This window comes from Procambarus clarkii, chromosome 45, assembly GCF_040958095.1.
Source record: "Procambarus clarkii isolate CNS0578487 chromosome 45, FALCON_Pclarkii_2.0, whole genome shotgun sequence".
Lineage (NCBI taxonomy): Eukaryota > Metazoa > Arthropoda > Malacostraca > Decapoda > Cambaridae > Procambarus > Procambarus clarkii.
The window spans coordinates 19637501-19662680 of NC_091194.1; the positions used below are offsets into that span (position 1 = coordinate 19637501).

General features: G+C 51.5%; 1 protein-coding gene across 1 annotated transcript in view; it reads right to left on the reverse strand.

Annotated features, from left to right (window-relative positions):
• Nucleotides 1–25180, reverse strand: part of LOC123769722 (U3 small nucleolar ribonucleoprotein protein IMP4) — an 82312-nt gene that overhangs the window by 24230 nt on the left and 32902 nt on the right. The window contains 1 exon segment of the mRNA XM_045760935.2: nucleotides 1842–2007. Within this exon segment, the coding sequence (XP_045616891.1) occupies nucleotides 1842–2007 (166 nt within the window).

A 25180-nucleotide genomic window follows, 5' to 3' on the forward strand; every position in this document is an offset into this window, starting at 1 on the left:
CTCACTCCAGACACCCTCGCCCACTCCCAAGACCCTCGCTCACTCCAGACACCCTCGCCCACTCCCAAGACCCTCGCTCACTCCAGACACCCTCGCCCACTCCCAAGACCCACGCTCACTCCAGACACCCTCGCTCACTCCAGATACCCTCGCCCACTCCCAAGACCCTCGCTCACTCCAGACACCCTCGCTCACTCCCAAGACTCTCGCTCACTCCAGATACCCTCGCCCACTCCCAAGACTCTCGCTCACTCCAGACACCCTCGCCCACTCCCAAGACTCTCGCTCACTCCAGACACCCTCGCCCACTCCCAAGACTCTCGCTCACTCCAGATACCCTCGCCCACTCCCAAGACCCTCGCTCACTCCAGACACCCTCGCCCACTCCCAAGACCCTCGCTCACTCCAGACACCCTCGCCCACTCCCAAGACTCTCGCTCACTCCAGACACCCTCGCCCACTCCCAAGACTCTCGCTCACTCCAGATACCCTCGCCCACTCCCAAAGACTCTCGCTCACTCCAGATACCCTCGCCCACTCCCAAGACCCTCGCTCACTCCAGACACCCTCGCCCACTCCCAAGACCCTCGCTCACTCCAGACACCCTCGCCCACTCCCAAGACCCTCGCTCACTCCAGACACCCTCGCCCACTCCCAAGACCCTCGCTCACTCCAGATACCCTCGCCCACTCCCAAGACCCTCGCTCACTCCAGATACCCTCCGCCCACTCCCAAGACCCTCGCTCACTCCAGACACCCTCGCTCACTCCAGATACCCTCGCCCACTCCCAAGATCCTCGCTCACTCCAGACACCCTCGCCCACTCCCAAGACCCTCGCTCACTCCAGACACCCTCGCCCACTCCCAAGACCCTCGCTCACTCCAGACACCCTCGCCCACTCCCAAGACCCTCGCTCACTCCAGACACCCTCGCCCACTCCCAAGACCCACGCTCACTCCAGACACCCACGCTCACTCCAGATACCCTCGCCCACTCCCAAGACCCTCGCTCACTCCAGACACCCTCGCCCACTCCCAACACTCTCGTCCACTCCCACCACAGACTATTACTGACTGGAGCAGACATAAGCTCACAGTTAATAAGACAGTAATAATAGCAGCGATGGTGGAATGAAGGAAACTAAGTGGGAGAAGGTCATGGATACAAAGTGGGGCAATTAATTTTATGGATAAACAATATGCTACCTATTAAAAGACGTGTTTTAATTATATGTTTTAGAGATAAAAAAATTTTAAAGTATACATTACTGCAAATATTCGTGATGTAAATATTCATTAAGTGAAGTTCACCTGAAGAAACAAAGGCTACTGTGGGTTGTTCAGTAACACATCTACAAAGCCCAGCAATTTGGATTTCTATCCAAATCAAGTTATACGAAAATTGGGTACAACTATATATATACAAGTATATATAGGTATATATATACCTTGGGTATATACAAGTTATACTTGATTTGGGTCCAAATTATTCAGAGATTAGGGTTATCAAGGTCCAAATTAGTTAGCTCTTACAGTATATTTCAAATGGCACAGAATCCTTTGAATTTAATATTATTCCTATAAAGGACACCAACCTCTCCTCTTGAATAATACACTGCATTGACATCAAAATCCCCCCCAACTGACAAAATATGATGTATATAAATCATTGCAACTCACAAGCAACTGTTTTCTATGCACTGGTCTATCGGTCAGGTCAGATCAGGTTTGGTTTGGGCAATTTGGTACAGTACATCTTTTTAGTCTATTGTAACAATGAGAGGATGGGCTAAGGATACACATCAGTATTATCACTTCAAATCTTTAAATAAATGCCTTACCCGAGTTCCCAGTTGAGTCTTAAAGTTGTGAAATATGAGGTGTGGGTACTGCTCAGACATGGTTCCTATGTTTGGAATGTCATGACGCATCACAACATCGGCAAGGGTGAAATATGCAGTTGGACCATTGGGCAGGTGACTAATCACCAGTCCATCTGGATTGCCTCTGTCAAAGGTTAAAAGAGAGTTTTCTAGTGTTATCAATGCATACATAGCTAGGGGAAAGAACAAGATATCTATCCTAAAATAATTTTTAAAAATTAAAATCTATCCTGTATTTTTGAGTGGGAACCCTGGCCACTGATATGGTTCTTTCTATATAAAAGCAAAGATAATATTTACAAATTCATAAGTTACAATTCTGCTAATTTGCTTTGGTTATCATTATTGTAAGACATCAACTGAAAACTAATGCCAGGTGTATCATGACTGCAAGCATAGAAAGGCAATGCAAGAAAATAAAAAACTATTTAATGAATTACAAATGACTGTGTAATGTGAAAAGATATGATGGACCTAAACTGTGTCCAGTGAACACAATTGGTCACTGAAAAAACCAGCGTTGAATGTAATGAAACGCCATTTTCTGGGTGAGTCCCGGAGGCTCCCCGGAGCTATCCCAGGCTGATATGCTAATGTCAGACTTTGGCATCAGTCATGTGTATGGAGTTCTTAGGCCTACCGGGGACCACGGCCAGAACCGGGCCCCCTCAGAGAGGCAAGGGGAGCAATGGCCTATAGAAGCCCCCGTGTAGTTGGAAGCATTCTATGTCTGCCATCGACCGGAACAGGCACCCAGAAAGGTAAGCGCCCCAAAACAAACCCCTATTCTGGTTAAAATTGCTACCAAAAACCGAACTAGTGGATAGAACTCCCCAACCGAAAACAAGCAAACTAGTGTGACGTCACACACTGCCGTGCCGCTGTCTGCGCAGCTCCCCCCTCCCCGGGAGGGGGAAGGGGGAGCCCCAGACCCCCCGCGCCGGCTACCCACACCTCAGTTCTTGAGGCTGGATGTCAAAAACGCGAAAAAGCGCCGACCGGAGGGAGGGAGGGATGCCGGGGAGCCTCCGGGACTCACCCAGAAAATGGCGTTTCATTACATTCAACGCTGGTTTTCTGGGGGGAGCCCCATCGGCTCCCCGGAGCTAACTACCCACAGACAGAAAAAGAGGGACTTACCCGGGAGGCGGTCGTCGCTCACCCCTCAACTCGAAGCCGAGACAACTGGCTGCAACCGCCGACCCAAAGCAACACAGGCCCGACGAGGCCCAGGGACATTCACAAGGTAACGAGCAGCCAGGACCCTGTTCGACCGCCAAAATCCCCGCGCCCGAATATCAGACCAAGACATATTCCCAAAGACGGCAGCAAGAGCCGCGAACTTACGAACGTCATGGGCACGGGGATAGACCGCAGGCTGGCTGGACCTAATAACCCTGCGGACGACCTGAGAGACCCGAACCCGCGAACAGGGAAGAAGGGAAACCGGATCAACCCACAGCGCGTCCCCGGACACAGAAGCTGTGGCGCGCAAATAACGGCGAAGCGCCGCAACCGGACACAAAACATGATGCACCCCCGGCCTGACCAACCAAGCATCAACCACCCATGGACCCCTCCGGAACGCAGCAGTCTCATTCTTCGCCAGAAAAGAAGGAGACGGCTGCAAACGAACAAAACTATCACCACGACCAAAAGAGCAGAAACCCCTGCACCGGAGGAGAGCATGAAGCTCCCCTACCCGACCCCCAGAGGCCAAAGCCAACAAGAAAAGTGCCTTGGAAAAACAATCCTGGACCGAAGGGGCCACAACGAAACGAGGAGATGAAAGGAAAGCGAGCACTCTGTCCAAAGACCAGGACGGCTCAGGCGACGCACGAGCAGGCCGGAGGTGAAACAATGCACGAGACAGCTTGCGAAACGGCGCAGACGTAACATCGATACCGAAAGCAAGCTGAAGCGGCTCCGCCAGCGCCGCACGATACGAAGCAACAGTGTTAGGCATAAGATGACGGTCCTGAAACAACCACGAGAGGAAGGACAAGACCACCCGAACAGACAAGGAGCTAACACGACGAAGACGCAAAAAGAAACGGAAGGACCGCCAGGAAACTTCATACTGCAGCCGAGAAGAAGCCCTCAGGTGGGACACCAACAAGGAGGCCACCTGATCACCATAGAGATGATGATAGACTCGAGTCAAAAAAACCATACGCGAAGACTCGAGGAGAAGATCGAACCAGCTACGTGACGTACCGGTCCGATCTGCTGAAAGAGGCAGAGCCGCGGGAAAACCCTCGGGTTCGGACACCGAGCAACCAGCGCCTGAAACCAAGGCTGGGCCGGCCACCAAGGGGCCAGAAGGACAACTCTCCCCCGGTAAGTCTCTAAGCGAGTCAGGACCTGGAGCAACAGCCGAACCGGGGGAAAGAGGTACAGGAACCCCCACCTCGACCAGTCTAGCCGAAAGGCATCGACCCCGACGGCCTCGCAATCGGGGAAGGGCGCCGCATAAACGGGAAGACGCCGCGACCACGCCGACGCGAAGAGGTCCACTTCGGGGCGCCCGAACGTCTGGCAAAGCCAACGGAAGGACTCGTCGTCGACCGTCCACTCCGTGGAGAGGGGAACGAAGCGAGACAGGGCGTCGGCCAAGACGTTGGACACGCCCCGTACGTGAACCGCCAGGAGAGCCAAACCCCCGAGAACTCAGCAGACGAGTCACCTGAAGCGACCAACCCCAAAGAGACAAGGACCACATCGAACCCCCGCGGTTCAGGCAATGAACCACCGGAGAGCAGTCCGAATGGAGCCGAATCGTCGATCCGCGGGCCACCCGAATCCTCCCCAGAGCAAACCACACTGCCGCGAACTCCCGCACCGTACTGTGAGCTCGACGGAAGGACGGATCCCAATGCCCCTGGCCGGCCTGGTGAGCACTGGTCACAAAACCCCAGTCGAGAGACGACGCATCCGTGTACACATCGAGCGAGGGCTCGGGTAGGCGCCAAGGCACCGAACCCCGAAAAACCCGAAGAGGAAGCCGGTGACGCAGCAACCGACGCAAGGCCCCCGGGGGTCGAACTCTGCGATCGCGAGAGAGGCGGAAGGGGGAACCCCGAAGGAACCAGAACAGCCGTCGAAGCCAAACCCGACCCGGCGGGTAGACCACCATCGCGAAGTTCAGGCTCCCGCACAGCCCCTCGAGCAACCGCCGGGTGACCCGAGGGCCCTCCAGAAACAGACGAAGGCGGGACCGCAGCCGCAGGAGAGACTCCGGAGGGAGAGACAAGGAGGCGGTTCGAGAGTCCCACATGAGACCCAGCCAAGTCCAAACCTGAGAGGGAACCAGATGGGACTTCCTCCAGTTCACCAAGAACCCGAACTCGGCGAGCTGGGAAAGAACCAAATCCCTGGCTAGCAAGCAAGCTGACTGGCTGGGAGCCCAAACCAGCCAGTCGTCGAGGTAGGCCAACACCCGAACACCTAGGAGACGCAAACGAGCCACCACAACCCGTGTAAGGCGCGTGAACACGCGAGGTGCCAGGTTCAACCCGAACGGGAGACAACGAAAGCGGTAACTCAGACGCCCCACAACAAAACCGAGCCAGTCCCTGAACCGCGGATGAATCGGGACATGCCAATAAGCGTCCCGGAGGTCCAGGGACACCATCCAAGCTCCCGGCTCCAAGAGGAGCCGAACCTGAGACAGCGTAGTCATCCGAAAGGAGGGGCAATGAACCCAGGGGTTCAGACGGGACAAGTCCAGAATGAACCGCAGGTCCGCGCAGTCCCGTTTCGGAACCGGAAACAGACGGGAAACCCATCTGAGGGACGACGTCGTTTCGACGACGCCCAAGCGTACCCACTCCAAGACGACTCGACAGAGCGCAGGGGAAGAAACCTGCCCTGCCAGCCCCGACCCCCCAAAGGGGGAAGGGGCCACCCAACGCCACCGCAGGCCGCGTGACACGACCCGAAAGGCCCACGAATCGTGGGACCAGGCGCGGGCGAACAGCGCAAGCCGCCCCCCCATTGCCCCGTCAAGGGGGCAAACCGCGAAAGGGCCGGCGACCCTTACGAGACCCAGAACCTCGCACAGCGCGAACACCGCGCCGACCAGACGAGGGAGGGTCCGCAGGAGGAGCCAACCCCAAACCTGACACCAGAGGCCTACCACGACGAGAGGAACCCCGAGCCCTGGCACGACCTTTCCGGGAAGACCCACCCCGGGACCCCCGGAAAACCAACAAGTCCGACATCGGACGACAAGCCGCCGACGCAGCCTGAATAAACTGCGCCACGGCCGACTCCCCAAACAGGAGAGGACAAAAAGGTGAAGAACGCCTAAGAGCCAGAGCCCAAGCCGATTCCACGGAGGAACCCAGCACCGCCTGCCGACACGCGAGACGGGAAGCATAGAACAGGGAAACCGCATCCTGCAAAATCGGCGTGAACAGCTTCAACAAGGCAGCCGACGAACGCGCAGCCGAGGACAAGGTGCCGGACCCCCAGGACGGACCCAAGCGTCCCCACATCCTCCACGAGCCAATCCGAAGACAGCTCCAGGAGGGAAAAGAACCGCAAGGCCGAACACAAAAGGCCCCGGGCGCGCAAGTCCTCCGCCACGAGCGCCGCCGAAAGGGAGGGAACCTGCACATGGAGCTGAATAACGCCCACATCGCGGGGAAGGGCAGGGGCAAACAAGCACTCATTCAGGTACTCAAGTTCACCCCCCAGGAAAACCTGAAGCACTGGGGAAGCTTCCCGCCACTCCAGCGTGCGGGAACGACAGAAGGAATGCCAGGAATCCAGACCAAACAAGGGGCAGTCTGCTAGCCAGGACGACTCCGGAACCTCGTAACGGAGCCAGAAAGGGAACGAAGTCCCAAACCTGAACGTGGACGGATCCATTTCCGAGGCATAATCCGGGTCACGCAGGAGGTAAGCTGCAAAGGCCGCTCGCACCACACCAGGTTGGATGCGATAAGCCGAAAACCTCCTGAAGGACGGAACCGACGTACCCGGGGGAACACGGAACCGAACCCGGGGAGGGGCCGACACCAAATCCAACTCGTACGCAGAGGGGGGAAAAGAAAACCCCACTCCTTGTAACAATAAGCCCCGCTCAGTGGGAAGAAAAACCCAGGCGGGGTCCAGCGGGGCCCAAGGCCCCCAAGTCAGCCCCTCCCCAGCCTCAAGGTCCGTCACCACAGGACCCGAGGCCGAGTCCTCTCCTCAAGCCCCGACCCCACAAGACAAGGACGGAGCAGCCGGAAAAGCTGGAGGAAGGGGGGCCCACTGGTCAGACCCTGAAGCTTCGGCCGAGAGACAAGACTCGAATGCCTCTGCCGCCCCCCCGGAAGGGGCAACCCCCGAAGCTGCCCGAGTCTCGAGATTAAGTAACCCCTGCTCCGACCCCGAAACCCTCAGACGCCTCGGGGCCGGAAGCAGGGGCGGGGGACCAGAACGAACAGAAGGGGAAGGACGAGGAGGTGCGGACTGAACCAGGATCGAAGCGACCCCCACCCCCAAGTCCGGGTCTCGAAAAGCAAAGCGGGGCAGCCCCGGGGCATCCGGGGAAGCAACCAACCGAGCACGTTGCAACAGACGAAACCTAGACTGCAACGCACGTGCCGCCTGTACCCGAATAGAATCATCAGAGGATTGGGTAAATTGAATCACAAGCAAGCAGCAACACTCACAGGACTCAGGGTCGAAAGTATCACCGACCCAACAGGCAGCGTGGCAGAGGCAAAAACAATGAGGGTCACCCTGAGACAAGGGGACCGAGCAACCCTCAAACTCGCACACAGCGAGTGGGGACTCCGGGGTCACATCCATCGGACCCACGCGCCCCCTAGGGGATTCCCAGGGTCCTGAGCGTTTACTATAAGAGGACTCGCGCTCAGGTAGTCCCAGGCAGGATGCTGCAAACCGGCGCCCAAAACTACCAAGCAAACTTCTAAAGCTGAACCCCAGGGACGTGTACACTCACGAGGACCTAGCAGGGGGCGCCACCGAGGAGAACAGTGGAAGGGCAAAAACAAACTGAATAAAACGACAGAACCCCCCACCAGGCAAAAACAAAAAGAAAAACAAAACCCCGCAAGAGGACAGCGAACCCCAAGGAACAGATCCGGCCGCGATGTCGGGAATTACAAGCTGAGCAGCACCCTGCGCCCCTACCAGTGCAAACTGCCTCTTACCCGCCGGTAACAAGGGAGAACAGAACACCCAAGAGCCCAACAGGCGGCCGAAAAACCGAAAGGTAAAACGGACCAGCAGAGGCAGACCCCGAGGAGCCTGTGGAAGGTGGCCCCAAGCCCCAAGGGCAGTACTTACAGGGCACCCAGGGAAGGCAGCCCTAGGCGCATGCAGCCCGAGTACTGAAGATAACTCCTGGCTCTCGCACCCACAAAACTAACACCACACGCAAAGCACAGTGCAGTAGCGACACCGGAGCCAGAGCACACGACCATCGCCTATAGGATCAGCCTCAAGAACTGAGGTGTGGGTAGCCGGCGCGGGGGGTCTGGGGCTCCCCCTTCCCCCTCCCGGGGAGGGGGGAGCTGCGCAGACAGCGGCGCGGCAGTGTGTGACGTCACACTAGTTTGCTTTTTTCGGTTGGGGAGTTCTATCCACTAGTTCGGTTTTTGGTAGCAATTTTAACCAGAATAGGGGTTTGTTTTGGGGCGCTTACCTTTCTGGGTGCCTGTTCCGGTCGATGGCAGACATAGAATGCTTCCAACAACACGGGGGCTTCTATAGGCCATTGCTCCCCTTGCCTCTCTGAGGGGGCCCGGTTCTGGCCGTGGTCCCCGGTAGGCCTAAGAACTCCATACACATGACTGATGCCAAAGTCTAACATTAGCATATCAGCCTGGGATAGCTCCGGGGAGCCGACGGGGCTCCCCCCAGAAAATATATTATAACATTACACTATTTTCCAATTGTATGGTGAGGGTAAGCACCAACTTGGAAAAAACCAGCGTTGAATGTAATGAAACGCCATTTTCTGGGTAAGCTTCGGAGGCTCCCTGGAGCTTATCGGGCTAATGTATGTTATGTTAGACCGGGACATTAGCTAAGGAGTTCAGACCTACCAGGGACCAGCGCCAGAACCTGGCCCCTTCAGAGAGGTTTCAGGGAGCAATGGCCCTGGAAAACCCCATATGGTTGGGGGTTTTCCTTATCTGCCATCGACCGGGGTTAGGCACCCAGAAAGGTAGGCGTAACAAAACAAACCCCACATAGTAAGAAACTACAACAAAAACCGAACAGAGAGGTAGAAAACTCCCTACAATCCCAAGGAAACTAGCAAACAAGCAAACATCACACTTTACTGCCGCGCTGATCGTCCGCGCAGCCCTCCCCACACCGGGAGGGGGAGGGGGGAGCCCCGGACCTACCGCGCCGGCTGCCAAGCTCCAGTTCGGAAGCTAAGCTTCAACCAACGCGAAAAAACCACCGACCGGTGGGAGGGAGGGTTTCCAGGGAGCCTCCGGGGCTCACCCAGAAAATGGCATTTCATTACATTCAACGCTGGTTTTCTGTGGGGAGCCCCTACGGCTCCCTGGAGCTTCATACCCAAAGAGAAGGAAAAGAAAGGGCTAACCCGGGAGGCGGCCGCCACAAACTCTGCAACGCAAAGCCAAGACAACCGGTCGCAAACCTGCGACCCAAGGCAACAAGAACGCCCAAGAACAGACGCACATATGGATGGGCAACCAAAAACCCGTGCTACCCACAAATCCCTGCGCCCGAAATGAGCCCGAGACGTCACCAACACAGCAGCAAAAGCTGCAAACGTCTGAACAGCATGGGCGCAAAGACAGACCGCAGGCTGGAAGAAGGAAAACACTGCGGACGACCTGGGAGACCCGAGCCCTGAAAACAGGGAACGAAGGAACCGGATCAACCACAGCGCATCCCCAGACACGGTACGCCGGCAACAGCAAAAAACACAACCGGACAACACAGGACGCACCCCCCGGCCAAACCAATCAAGCACCAATACCCCAAGAACCCCTCCGGAAAGCAGCCGTCACGACCGGCGCCAGGACAGAGAAAGGCTGCACACCTATAAAGCTACCACCAGTACCAAAGAGCAGGAAACTGAACCGAAGGGGCTACCACAAACTGAGGGGAAGATAAGAAGGCACCCTGAACAAGGACCAGGATGGCTCAGGCGACGCATGAGCAGGCCGGAGGGGAAACAAAACACGAGAAAACGTAAGAAACGTCATACTGTCTCCAAGACGAAGCTCGCAGGTGGGACACCGTCAACAAAGCCACCTGAACACCATAGAGATGGTGATACCCGCGTCAAAATACCAGACGCGAAGAGCCAAGGAGAAGGCCGAACCAGTCACGGACAGGACCGATTCGGCCTGCTGAAAGAGGCGAAGCCTCAGGAAAAACGCCCCGGGTACGGACACCTATCAAGCAGCGTCTGAAAAGAAGGCCGGGCCGGCCACCAAGGAACCATAAGGACTGTTCTCGTGGGAATGGGCTGCAACCGAGCCAGAACCCGAAGCAACAGCTGGACCGGGAGAAGAGGAACAGGTACCCCCACCTCGACCAGTCCTGCCGAAAGCCTCCACCGTGAAGTCCTCGCAGGTGGGAAGGGCGCCACAAAATGGGCGACGCCTAGACCACGCCGACCCGAAGACGTCCATGGCCAGGAGTCCATATGCCCGACAGAGCCAACAAAACGAATCGGCGACGACTAGCCAACCCACGAAGAGGAATGAACCGAGACAGCTGTCCGCCAGGACGCAGGACACACCCCGGACACGAACCACACGGTTAGCCAAACCCCTGTGGTACCGGCAAGAACCACCAGAGAACAGTCCAAACAGAGCTGAATGGTAGAGTACCTAGTGACCCAAACCCTCCGAAGCGCAAACCAGACAGCCAGGAACACCCGAACCGTGCTGTGAGCCCGACTGACAGAGACTCCATCAACCTCAGCCGACCTGGTGAGCACTGGTCACAAAGCCCCAGCCGAGAGACGACCCGTCCGTGAACACATCGAGCGAAGGCTCGGGGAGGTGCCAAGGCACGGAACCCCGAAAACCCCAAAGAGGAAGCTGGTGACGCAGAACCAACACAAGATCCCCGGAGGAACCCAAGGAATGCAAGAGGCGGAAGGGGAGTCTCCGCAGGAACCAACCGACGCCGTAGCCAAACCCGACTCCGCGGGCAGACAAGCACGCCGAAGTGCAGACTCCCGCACAACCGCCCAAGCAACCGCTGAGCAACCCGGGACCCCCTCCTGAACAGCCAAAGGCGGGACCACAGCCGCAGTAACACTTCTGGAGGGAAGACAATGAGGGGCCCAAGAGCCCTAAACAAGGCCCAGGTCCGAACCCAGGACGGAAACAGATGGAAAAACCTCCAGATCACCAGGAAACCAAACCCGGCGATCTGGAAAGAACCATCCCCTGGCGAGCAGACAAGCGGACTGACTGGGAGCCCACACCAGCCAGTCGTCGAGGTAGGCCAGACACCGAATCTCAGACTCAGACAGGGCACTAAGATCCGGTAAAGATGCAAAGAGTATACGAAGTGCCCATGACAAAATAGGGAAGGCAATAAAAACCTGAAGCCCCACCACCAACCGTGCTAGCCCCAGAAAACTTGGAGAGGAACGTGCCAAGAAGTGACCTGGAGGTCCAGGGCCACCATCCATGCACCCGGCCCTAACAGAATCCGAACAGGAGACAACAGTCCTCCGAGGAGGGCAGAGGATCCAGGGCGCAGACTGAAGAAGTCCAGAAGAACCGCAGACGGGAAAAGCTCATGACAGCAAGGAGCAGACGGGAAGCCCAGAAGGATGGGGCGGATCGACCACGCCCCACGCACCCACGAAGAGGAAATGACGAAGCGCAGGGGAAGAAGCCCACCCCGCCAGCTCTGAACCCCCCCAAGGGGGAGAAGCCGTCCTCCGATGCCAGTAGAGGCCGGAAGACAACCCAAAGCGCCCACCAACAGCGGGACCAAGCGAGAGGCAACAGAGCAAGCTGCTCCCCCAGCGCCCAGTCAACAGAGAAGGGAACAGAACCCCTTCCGAAAGAAAAAGTACACTACCGAAGTCATGAGGAGAGACTACGGGAATGAAACCACACTTCGCTGGAAGATGAAGTGAGGGGAGACCAGATCACCACAGTCAAGATACCCAAGGGAATCGACAGGGTTGATAAGGACAGGCTATGTAACACAAGGGGCACACGCACTAGGGGACACAGGTGGAAACTGAGTACCCAAAAGAGCCACAGATAGAATTTAATTTTTTTTTTTTTTTTAGTGTCAGAATGGGAACGGGAAAGCACTAGGAAGTAATGTGGTGACTCCACACACAAATAACGAGGCTGACCCCCATACCATGTCACATGGAGACATGACAGAGCCCAAAAGGCACAGGAACCTATACACCTATGAGAGGGGGAGTGAAGAATAAGGAGAGGGGAAACAAGTTCCTGAAGATTGCATACACCAACATAGATGGAGTGAGATCGAAGATACTGGAGTTAAGTGATGTAATACAGCTGCAGACACCAGACATTGTTGCACTCACGGAGACAAAACTTGAAGATGTAATTTTAAATGAGGTCATATTCCCAAGGGGCTACTCAATTTGGAGACGGGACAGAAAAATTAGGAAAGGCGGTGGCGTTGCTGTGCTGGTAAAAGAACACCTAAAGGTGAAGGAAATAATGACTGCCAATCCACAAGAAGTTGACATAATAGCACTAGAGATCTGCTATGAGGATGATAAACTAATGATGATAAATGCATATAGTCCACCGCCAAGCAGCACATGGTCAAAGGAGGAGCTAGATAGTAAACGTGAAGGTCTTATAACAATAATGAGAGAGATTATAGCGAGAGCGGATAACGATAGATCACGACTGTTGATAGTCGGTGACTTCAACTTGAAATCCATAGACTGGGAAGCATATGAAGCTAAAACAGAAGATTTTTGGACCTGTAAATTTGTAGACCTCATCCTGGAAACATTCTTGTATCAACATGTTAAACAAGCTACGAGGATGAGGGAAGGGGACGTTCCCTCCATGCTAGATTTGATATTTACCAGGAAGGAGGAAGAGATATTTGACATTCAGTACCTTCCTCCCTTGGGTAAAAGTGACCATGTCTTTTTGGGAATAAAGTATGCAATGCGTTATAAGCTGGAAGAAAATAAGGAGGTTGAAGCAGTTGAAAAACCAGACTTCAGGAGAGGACATTATGGTGACCTTAGAATTTTTTTTTAGTGAGTATAATTGGACAGACTTGATGCTAGGCAAGGAAGTGAATGAGATGTATGGCAAGTTTTGTGAAATATATGATAAAGGCACAAAAAAATTTATACCAAAACAGAGATGCAGAACTAAGAAACAGGATTGGTTCAATAGAAATTGCGAGAGGGCTAGAGACCGAAAGACACAAAAATGGAATCAATACAGGAAGAGGCCGAACCCCCAAACATACCAGCGATACAAAGATGCGAGAAACAACTACACGGCAGTGAGGAGAGAGGTAGAAAGAAATTTTGAAAAAGGGATTGCGGACAAATGTAAAACAGAACCAGGTCTATTCTATAAATTCATAAACAACAAATTGCAGGTAAAGGATAATATTCAGAGGTTGAAAATGGGAAATAGATTCACGGAAAATGAAAAGGAAATGTGTGAAACACTAAACGAAAAGTTTCAAAGTGTGTTTGTACAAAATGAAATCTTTAGGGAACCAGATACAATAAGAATTCCAGAGAACAACATAGAACACATAGAGGTGTCTAGAGACGAAGTGGAAAAAATGCTCAAGGAGCTCGGTAAGAACAAAGCAGCTAGCCCAGATGGCGTTTCACCATGGGTTCTGAGAGAATGTGCATCTGAGCTCAGCATTCCACTTCACCTGATCTTTCAGGCATCCCTGTGTACAGGAATCGTAGCAGACGGGTGGAAACAGGCTAACATAGTTCCAATCAACAAAAGTGGCAGCAGGGAAGACCCCCTCAATTATAGACCTGTATCATTGACAAGTGTAATAGTGAAAGTATTGGAAAAACTAATCAAAACTAAATGGGTAGAACACCTAGAGAGAAATGATATAATATCAGACAGACAGTATGGTTTTCGATCTGGAAGATCCTGTGTATCGAATTTACTCAGTTTCTATGATCGAGCCACAGAGATATTACAGGAAAGAGATGGTTGGGTTGACTGCATCTATCTGGACCTAAAAAAGGCTTTCGACAGAGTTCCACATAAGAGGTTGTTCTGGAAACTGGAAAATATTGGAGGGGTGACAGGTAAGCTTCTATCATGGATGAAAAATTTTCTGACTGATAGAAAAATGAGGGCAGTAATCAGAGGCAATGTATCAGAATGGAGAAATGTCACAAGTGGAGTACCACAGGGTTCAGTTCTTGCACCAGTGATGTTTATTGTGTACATAAATGATCTACCAGTTGGTATACAGAATTATATGAACATGTTTGCTGATGATGCTAAGATAATAGGAAGGATAAGAAATTTAGATGACTGTCATGCCCTTCAAGAAGACCTGGACAAAATAAGTATATGGAGCACCACTTGGCAAATGGAATTTAATGTTAACACTTTCGCTCGGGGATGACGCAGCATTGCGTCATCCGTTTACTGGCGGTAATGCCGGGGATGACGCAGCATTGCGTCATCCACTTTAAAAATTCGCCAAAAATCAGGTTTGTATCCGATTTTTTGGGGACTGGTTTTAAAATGTGCGCCGATGTCTTCCCATTTCCTTTGTTGAGCCTCGTGGCCCTCAGGCGGCTTGGCACACGCCGTGGGCCCATTGTCTTTGCTCCACTGTTGTGACCAATGTCGTCTCCCCTCGCATCTCAAACGTGTGAACATTTCGGCTATTTTCCGTGGCTATATTTCTTACTGCGGCTTTAGAAACTATCTACGCTTACTCCACGATGGATAGTAATCATGAACAAGGCCCTTCCAGGAAGAAAATTGCGAAAGAAAGGCTTGAAAAGGGTGGGAATTGGGAGTGTAGTAGGAAGGCCTCTGAGCGCTCACTCACGGCTAACGCGTGGCCCGTCTTCAACTCGTCGGCGGTTGGAGCGTGACCAGGTGTTTTTTTTTATATGCTAATGTTCCTCTAGAGAATTTTATTACGAACCCATTGAGACCAAAATGAAAGACCTAGGACAAAAATTGAGGTGACCAGAGTGAAAATAGTGAAAACATTTTATCCCGTTTGCGCGCTCCCGGGTAACTCGTTCGCACTTTCTCTGTTTGCTGCGGGTAATTAGCCGGGCTTTTGGAGTTTATATGCATTTAGTGCTGTAGAGAATTTTATTGCGAACACAATGATACCAAATTTATTCTCGTAGAAGGAGAATTGAGGTGACAAAGTTGAAGAGAGTATACACTTTTCGGAATTAACGCGCGCTTCCGTGACACGCTGGGGCCCATATCGCCCTGTCGAGGGGTGGCGCGCGGGGTGAGCGAAAGTGTTAATAAATGTCATGTTATGGAATGTGGAATAGGAGAACATAGACCCCACACAACCTATATATTATGTGAGAAATCTTTAAAGAATTCTGATAAAGAAAGAGATCTAGGAGTGGTTCTAGATAGAAAACTATCACCTGAGGACCACATAAAGAATATTGTGCAAGGAGCCTATGCTATGCTTTCTAACTTCAGAATTGCATTTAAATACATGGATGGTGATATACTAAAGAAATTGTTCATGACTTTTGTTAGGCCAAAGCTAGAATATGCAGCTGTTGTGTGGTGCCCATATCTTAAGAAGCACATCAACAAACTGGAAAAGGTGCAAAGACATGCTACTAAGTGGCTCCCAGAACTGAAGGGCAAGAGCTACGAGGAGAGGTTAGAAGCATTAAATATGCCAAAACTAGAAGACAGAAGAAAAAGAGGTGATATGATCACTACATACAAAATAGTAACAGGAATTGATAAAATCGACAGGGAAGACTTCCTGAGACCTGGAATTTCAAGAACAAGAGGTCATAGATTTAAACTAGCTAAACACAGATGCCGAAGAAATATAAGAAAATTCACCTTCGCAAATAGAGTGGTAGACGGTTGGAACAAGTTAGGTGAGAAGGTGGTGGAGGCCAAGACCATCAGTAGTTTCAAAGCGTTATATGACAAAGAGTGCTGGGAAGACGGGACACCACGAGCGTAGCTCTCATCCTGTAACTACACTTAGGTAATTACACTTAGGTAATTACCTGTTGATAGACGGTTGAGAGGCAGGACCAAGGAGCCAGAGCTCAACCCCCACAAGCACAACTAGGTGAGGACATATATTGTAAAAGCACAAGTCGCCGACTAGTGGCAGAGAGCACTACGCCGGCCAGGCAAAGAAGGCACAAAACTGCATCAAAAGGCCCACCTAGACAGCAAAACCACAAAGTCCCAGCACAACCACAACATGTGCCAAGACCCAAAAAGATCAGTCTGCAAGCCAGGAAGACCCCGGAACCCCAAAAGGCAGAACCGGGTCACACGAGGAAACAAAGTCCCCTGAACCCACAAAAGGGGGCCCAAGAGGAAGAAACCTCCAGAACGAAACCAAGGAACCCAAAGGAACCCAGAATCGAACAAGGGGGAGCCCAATCCACCACATTTGCCAGCGGAGAACACCACTGAAAGGCAAAGCACAGCCCCCAGCAGAACGCCCTGGGAAAACGGTCCCAACAGACCGAAAACCGAGGGGCAAGGTGTGGGAGCAAGCATACCAGCCAGGGGCACTGAGCCTAAACCCACAGGCTCAGACCCAAAATCAACACCCAAACGTTCCCAGAGGAACAGGCAACGGCAAGAAAACACCAGAAAAACAAAGAAACGACAACAGGAGAACAAAAACCCTGACAAAAATTTGAAAACTCACCAGAGACGCTCGCTCGCACACCCAGACGCATGTAAACAAACCGCAACGCCGCCCTGGTGGCCACGCCGTGAAACCGGCAGACGAAAATGGCCGCCAGCAGGGGCTGTGACTGACGCTAAATACACAAAAACACGCCAGTAAATGTGGGAAGCTAGCAGACTGGATGGGCGAAAAATGTCGCCCAACAGCAGAAAAACCCCGGAAGGGGCAAAACCGCCCCAGAACTGCTAGCAGGCAACCCCCACAGCCCCGGGAACCAACAACAGAGGCCCCGGGGCAGAGCCGTCCTCCAAGCCCTCCGCCCTTAAAGAAAAGCAAGAGTCCATGGGAAAGGCAACAAGAAAGGGCCGCTGGTAAGACCCAGAAGCCTTGGCAGGAGGCACAGGCTCAAACCTCCGTCCCCAACCCGAACGGGGCAGCCCCCGAAAACCGCCCGAGTCTCTGCCGCAACTAAACCCCGCCCCGACCCCGAAACCCGCAGACGGTCCGGAGCCGGGAACATGGAGAGAAAGGGGCGAGCAGCACCTAACCAAACGGGGCGGCCACGGGGCATTCGAGTGGGAAACCAACCTAGCATGTTGCAGCAACCTAACCTAGCTTGCAACACGGATGCCGCCTGTACTCTGAACAGTAATAACATCAGGAGAGTACTGGAGAACAAGCAGAGAATCACTCGCAAGACTCCGGGTCAAGGTGTCAGTGACCCAACAGGCAGCATGACGGAGGTAAAAATGGCGACTGTCACCCGGAGACAAGGGAACAGCAACCAACGATCCCGTACAAGACGGGTTGGAACCCGGAAGACACAATCAATGGTCCCCCGAGCCCAGACAGGGGTTTCCAGGGCCCGTAGGGTAACAACTACGGGAAGCCCGGGCAAGGTGTTGCTAACCGGTTAAGAAACCCAAACATAACAAGAGGGTAGATTATAGCACTGAAAACCCCTGAGACGTGTACAATCACGGGGGCCTAGCAGAGGGCTGCCAAACACTACCAGTGGAACTATAACCACCTTAGGCAGACCCCCACCAGGCATGAAAAATGAAAAACAAAAGAAAAACCCCGCAAAAGTACACCGTCTCCAGAGGCAACAGAAACCGGCCGCCGCTTAGGTGGCAGGCTGCGCAACACCTTGACGCCCTAACCAGCACAATACCAATCCCTACCCAGGGCCAAACAAGGGCCCCAAGCCCCAGCTGGCCCCAAGGGCGAGGCAAATGCCGAGCAGCAAGAACCTCTACGGGAATGGTTCCCGAACGCCCCAGGGAAGATAACCCTGTTACGCAAGGGCAGTACTCACAGGGCGCTTAGGGAAGTCAGCCACTAAGCACATGCAGCCCCGGCACTGATGAAGTACTCCTGGCCACCGCACAACACAACACACAGCAGTGAACGCCACACAAGGCAAACACCGCCTAGGAAACTGAGGCCAGAGAAGCGTCAATCCCGGTTGACATTAGCGAACGAACTGGAGCTTGGCAGCCGGCGCGGTAGGTCCGGGGCTCCCCCCTCCCCCTCCCGGGGTGGGGAGGGCTGCGCGGACGATCAGCGCGGCAGTAAAGTGTGATGTTTGCTTGTTTGCTAGTTTCCTTGGGATTGTAGGGAGTTTTCTACCTCTCTGTTCGGTTTTTGTTGTAGTTTCTTACTATGTGGGGTTTGTTTTGTTACGCCTACCTTTCTGGGTGCCTAACCCCGGTCGATGGCAGATAAGGAAAACCCCCAACCATATGGGGTTTTCCAGGGCCATTGCTCCCTGAAACCTCTCTGAAGGGGCCAGGTTCTGGCGCTGGTCCCTGGTAGGTCTGAACTCCTTAGCAAATGTCCCGGTCTAACATAACATACATTAGCCCGATAAGCTCCAGGGAGCCGTAGGGGCTCCCCACAGAAAACCAGCATTGAATGTAATGAAACGCCATTTTCTGGGTGAGTCCCGGAGGCTCCCCGGAGCTATCCAGGCTGATATGTATATCATTAGACTTTGGCATCAGTCAGTGTGAATGGAGTTCAAGCCCTACTGGGGACAACGAGCCAGAACCTGGCCCCCTCAGAAAGGCATGAGGAGCAATGGTCTGTACAAATGCACATGGTATTTGGAGCATTCTATATCTGCCATCGACCAGGACAGGCATTCAGAAAGGTAAGCCCCTCAAAACAAACCAATATTCTGGTTAAAATGACTAAAATAGACAAACGAGTGGACAGAACTCCCCAAATGAAAACGAGCAAATGAGTATGATGTCACACAAGCAGCGTCACATGTCTGCACAGCTCCCCCTCCCCGGCAGGGGGAAGGGGGAGCCCCAGACCACCGCGCCGGCGATCCATCCTGCAGTTCTGAGGCTGGATGTCAAAAAAACAGCGTTGAATGTAATGAAACACCATTTTCTGGGTGAGTCCCGGAGGCTCCCCGGAGCTATCCATGGCTGATATGGATTCCCTAACTATTTTGCATTAGTCGATGTTGGAGGAGTTCTAGGCCTACCAGGACCAAGAACCAGAACCTGGCCCACCTCACAGAGGCACGAGAAGCAATGGCCCATAGAAATGCACATGTGATTTGGAGCATTTTATATATGCCATCAACTGGGACTGGCCCCCAAGAAGGTAAGCACCACAAAACAAACCCCTATTCTGGTTAAAACAACAAAAAGAGACAATGAATGGAAAGGATTCTCCAACTGAAAACAAGCAAACAAGCATGATGTCGTATGAGCCGTGCAGCATGTCTGTGCAGCTCCCCCTCTCCCCGGAAGGGGGAAGAGGAAGCCCCAGACCCCAGCACCAGCGATCTACACCCCAGTTGCTGGATGTCAAAAACTCGTGAAAAAAATGCCGATTGGAGGGTTGTCGGGGAGCCTCCGGGTCTCACCCAGAAAATGGCGTTTCATTATATTCAACGTTGGTATTCTTTAGGGAGCCCCTTCAGCTCCCCGAAGCTACGTCACCAAAGATGAAAACGAGAGGGACTTACCGTGGAGGCGGTTGGTGCTCGCACCTCAACTTGAAGTTGAGACAACAGGTAGCAACCGTCGACCCAAAGCGACACAGGCCCAACTAGGCCCAGGAACATTAATGAGGTAGCTTGCAACCAGGACCCTGTTCTGCTGTCAAAAATCCTGTGCCCGAATGTCAGCCCAGGACATGTTACTAAACACGGCAGCAAGTGCAGCAAACTTACGAATGTCGCAGGTATGGGGATAGACCGCAGGCTGGCTAGACTGAATAACCCTGCGGACGACCTGAGAGACCCAAACCCGAGAACAATGAAGAAGGAAACCCGGCTCAACCCAAAGCGCGTCCACACCCAGAGATCGTGGCACACAAATAACGGCAGAGCTGCAACTGGACATAATACAACATGATACACACCCGGCCTGACCAAACAAGGACCCCTCCGGAAAGCAGCAGTCTCATGTTTTGCCACAAAAGGAGGAGACGGCTGGAAACAAACAAAACGATCATCACAAAACATACCCCCAAACATACCAGAGATACAAAGATGCGAGAAACAACTACACGGCAGTGAGGAGAGAGGCAGAAAGAAATTTTGAAAAAGGGATAGCGTACAAATCTAAAACGGAACCAGGTCTATTCTATAAATTCATAAACAACAAATTGCAGGTAAAGGATAATATTCAGAAGTTGAAAATGGGAGATAGATTCACGGAAAATGAAAAGGAAATGTGTGAAACATTAAATGAAAAGTTCCAAAGTGTGTTTGGACAAAATGAAATCTTCAGGGAACCAGACACAATAAGAATTCCAGAGAACAACATAGGGCACATGGAGGTATCTAGAGACGAAGTAGAAAAAATGCTCAGGGAGCTATGTAAGAACAAAGCAGTTGGTCCAGATGGAGTTTCACCATGCGTTCTGAGAGAATGTGCACCTAAGCTCAGCATTCCACTTCAACTGATTTTTCAGGCATCCCTATGTACAGGAGTTGTAGCCGATGTGTGGAAAAAGGCTAACATAGTTCCAATCTACAAAAGTGGTAGCAGGGAAGACCCTCTCAATTACAGATCTGTATCACTGACAAGTTTAACAGTCAAAATATTGGAAAAATAATTAAAACTAAATGGGTAGAACACCTGGAGAAAAGGAAATAATATCAGACAGACAGAATGGTTTTCGATCTGGAAGATCCTGTGTATCGAATTTACTCAGTTTTTATGATCGAGCCACAGAGATTTTACAGGAAAGAGATGGTTGTGTTGACTGCATCTATCTGGACCTAAAGAAGGCTTTCGGCAGAGTTTCCCATAAGAGGTTGTTCTGGAAACTGGAACATATTGGAGGGGTGACAAGTAAGCTTCTAACATGGATGAAAAATTTCCTGACAGAAAAATGAGGATCGTAATCAGAGGCAACGTATCGGATTGGAGGAATGTCACGAGTGGAGTACCACAGGGTTCAGTTATTGCACCGGTAATGTTCATTGTCTACATAAACGATCTACCAACGGGAATACAGAATTATATGAACATGCTTGCTGATGATGCTAAGATAATAGGAAGGATAAGAAACTTAGATGATTGTCATGCCCTTCAAGATGACCTGGACAAAATAAGTACATGGAGCACTACTTGGAATTTAATGGAATTTAATGTTAATAAATGCCATGTTATGAAATGCGGAATAGAACATAGACCTCACACAACCTATATATTATGTGAGAAATCTTTAAAGAATTCTCATAAAAAAAAAGAGATCTAGGGGTGGTTCTACAAAGAAAACTATCACTTGAGGACCACATAAAGAATATTGTGCGAGGAGCCTATGCCACGCTTTTTAACTTCAGAATTGCTTTTAAATACATGGATGGCGATATACTAAAGAAATTGTTCATGACTTTTGTTAGCCCAAAGCTAGAATATGCAGCAGTTGTGTGGTGCCCATATCTTAAGAAGCACATCAACAAACTGGAAAAGGTGCAAAGACATGCTACTAAGTGGCTCCCAGAATTGAAGGGCAAGAGCTACGAGGAGAGGTTAAGAGGCATTAAATATGCCAAAACTAGAAGACAGAAGAAAAAGAGGTGATATGATCACTACATACAAAATAGTAACAGGAATTGATAAAATCGATAGGGAAGATTTCCTGAGACCTGGAACTTTAAGAACAAGAGGTCATAGATTTAAACTAGCTAAACACAGATGCCGAAGAAATATAAGAAAATTCACTTTTGCAAACAGAGTGGTAGACAGTTGGAACAAGTTAGGTGAGAAGGTGGTGGAGGCCAAGACTGTCAGTAGTTTCAAAGCATTATATGACAAAGAGTGCTGGGAAGACGGGACACCATGAGCGTAGCTCTCATCCTGTAACTACACTTATGTAATTTGTGAACACATCGAGCGAGGGCTTGGGTAGGCACCAAGGCACTAAACCCCGAAAAATTCAAAGAGGAAGCCGGCGACGCAACAACCGTTGCAAAGCCCCCAGAGGCTGAACCCAGCGGTCGCAAGAGAGGCAGAAGGGACGTTCCTGAAGGAACCAGAATAGCCGACAAAGCCACACCCAACCCGGCGGGTAGCCCATCATGGCAAAGTTGAGGCTCCCGCACAAACCCTTGAGCAACCCGCTGCGTGACCCAATCAGTTGCCTTCCCTTCCGCCGGAGGAATAGACGAAGGGGAGAACGCAGGCGAAGCAAAGCCGCAGGAGGAAGAGACAAGGAAGCGGTCTGAGCGTCCTACACAAGACCCAGCCAAGACCAAACCTGGTGGGACTTCCGCCATTCACCAAGAACTTGAACCCAACGAGCTGGGAAAGAACCAAATCCCTGGCGAGTAGACATGCAGACTGGCTGGGAGCCCAAACCAGCCATTGGTTGAGGTAGGCCAGAACCCGAACACCTAACAGACACAGGCGGGTCACTACAACACGAGTAAGACATGTGAAATCGCAAGACGCCAAATTCAACCGAATGGAAGGCAACGTAAGCGGTAACCTTGATGCCCCACAACAAAACCGAGCCAGTCCCTGAATCTTGGATGAATCCGAACGTGTCAATACACCCCCTCGAGGTCCAGGGACACCATCCATGTGTCCGGCTCCAACAGAAGGCATATCTGGGATAGAGTAGTCATCCGAAAGAAGGGGCAATAAACCCATAGGTTCAGACAGGACAAGTCCACGTCCGATACAAGCGAGTCAAGAAAGCAAGCCTCCCTCCTACCATTCCATCAATGGGATGAACTGCGAAAGAGCTGACACACCTTACGAGCACCTAAATGTCGCACAGGGCTGAACAGAAACAGACGGCGCTGAATCTGACACCACAGACCTACCACGACTGTTAGAACCCTGAGCCCTGGTACGACCCCGCTGGGAAGGCCCCCCCACGAGCCCCCCGGAGGACCAACAAATTTGACATAGGACGGCAACTAGCCAAAGCACAGGGGAACAGAACCGGTCGTTATGCACCTATACGACAGCTGCACAGTACCTTGTACTCCAGCCAGCAACTATACTACCTCCTACCCAAGGGCAAACCAGGAATAAGAACAACCCTAGCAGACCCCCAAGGGCGGGTCTGCGGGTCACCAAGCAACAAAAAAAGAACAGCGCAGCGGTAGTCTCGCGAACAGCTTATGGAAAGTAACTCTAAACTGCAAGGGCAGTAATTACAGGGCACCTAGGGAAGGTGGCCCTAGGTGCATGCAGCCCCCATTACTCTTGTATTACTCTTGGCTCGCACACCACCACCACACAGTAGTGGGGGCCTGATAGCCGAGTGGACAGCACTCTGGGCTCATAATCCTAGGGTCCGAGTTCGATCCCAGCGATGGCATAAACAAAATGGGCAGAGTTTCTTTTACCCTGATGCTCCTGTTACCAAGCGGTAAATAGGTACTGTACCTGGGAGTTAGACAGCTGTTACAGGCTGCTTCCCGGGGGTGCATTCACCTAGTTGTGCTTGCAGGGGTTGAGCCCTGCTCTTTCGGCACGCCTCTCAACTGTCAATCAATCAACTGTTACTAACTAATTTTTTTTCCCCACACACACACACCCCCAGGAAGCATCCCATAACGGCTGTCTAACTCCCAAGTACCTATTTACTGCTAGGTAACAGGGGCATCAGGGTGAAATAAACTCTGCCCATCTGTTTCCACTGGCTGCGGGGATCGAGCCCCGGTCCCCAGGTCCATGAGTCTAGAGCACTGTCCACTCAGCCACCAGCACCCCCCCTATCAGCTGGTGGACAGCCACACACATACACACCCTGCTGAGGGTGTTGGTGTTGTTGTTGTTGTGTTTGTTTGTTTGTTTGTGTGTGTGTGTGTAATTACCTAAGTGTAGTTACAGGATGAGAGCTACGCTCGTGGTGTCCCGTCTTCCCAGCACTCTTTGTCATATAACGCTTTGAAACTACTGACGGTCATGGCCTCCACCACCTTCTCACTTAACTTGTTCCAACCGTCTACCACTCTATTTGCGAAGGTGAATTTTCTTATATTTCTTCGGCATCTGTGTTTAGCTAGTTTAAATCTATGACCTCTTGTTCTTGAAATTCCAGGTCTCAGGAAGTCTTCCCTGTCGATTTTATCAATTCCTGTAACTATTTTGTATGTAGTGATCATATCACCTCTTTTTCTTCTGTCTTCTAGTTTTGGCATATTTAATGCTTCTAACCTCTCCTCGTAGCTCTTGCCCTTCAGTTCTGGGAGCCACTTAGTAGCATGTCTTTGCACCTTTTCCAGTTTGTTGATGTGCTTCTTAAGATATGGGCACCACACAACAGCTGCATATTCTAGCTTTGGCCTAACAAAAGTCATGAACAATTTCTTTAGTATATCGCCATCCATGTATTTAAATGCAATTCTGAAGTTAGAAAGCATAGCATAGGCTCCTTGCACAATATTCTTTATGTGGTCCTCAGGTGATAGTTTTCTATCTAGAACCACTCCTAGATCTCTTTCTTTATCAGAATTCTTTAAAGATTTCTCACATAATATATAGGTTGTGTGGGGTCTATGTTCTCCTATTCCACATTCCATAACATGACATTTATTAACATTAAATTCCATTTGCCAAGTGGTGCTCCATATACTTATTTTGTCCAGGTCTTCTTGAAGGGCATGACAGTCATCTAAATTTCTTATCCTTCCTATTATCTTAGCATCATCAGCAAACATGTTCATATAATTCTGTATACCAACTGGTAGATCATTTATGTACACAATAAACATCACTGGTGCAAGAACTGAACCCTGTGGTACTCCACTTGTGACATTTCTCCATTCTGATACATTGCCTCTGATTACTGCCCTCATTTTTCTATCAGTCAGAAAATTTTTCATCCATGATAGAAGCTTACCTGTCACCCCTCCAATATTTTCCAGTTTCCAGAACAACCTCTTATGTGGAACTCTGTCGAAAGCCTTTTTTAGGTCCAGATAGATGCAG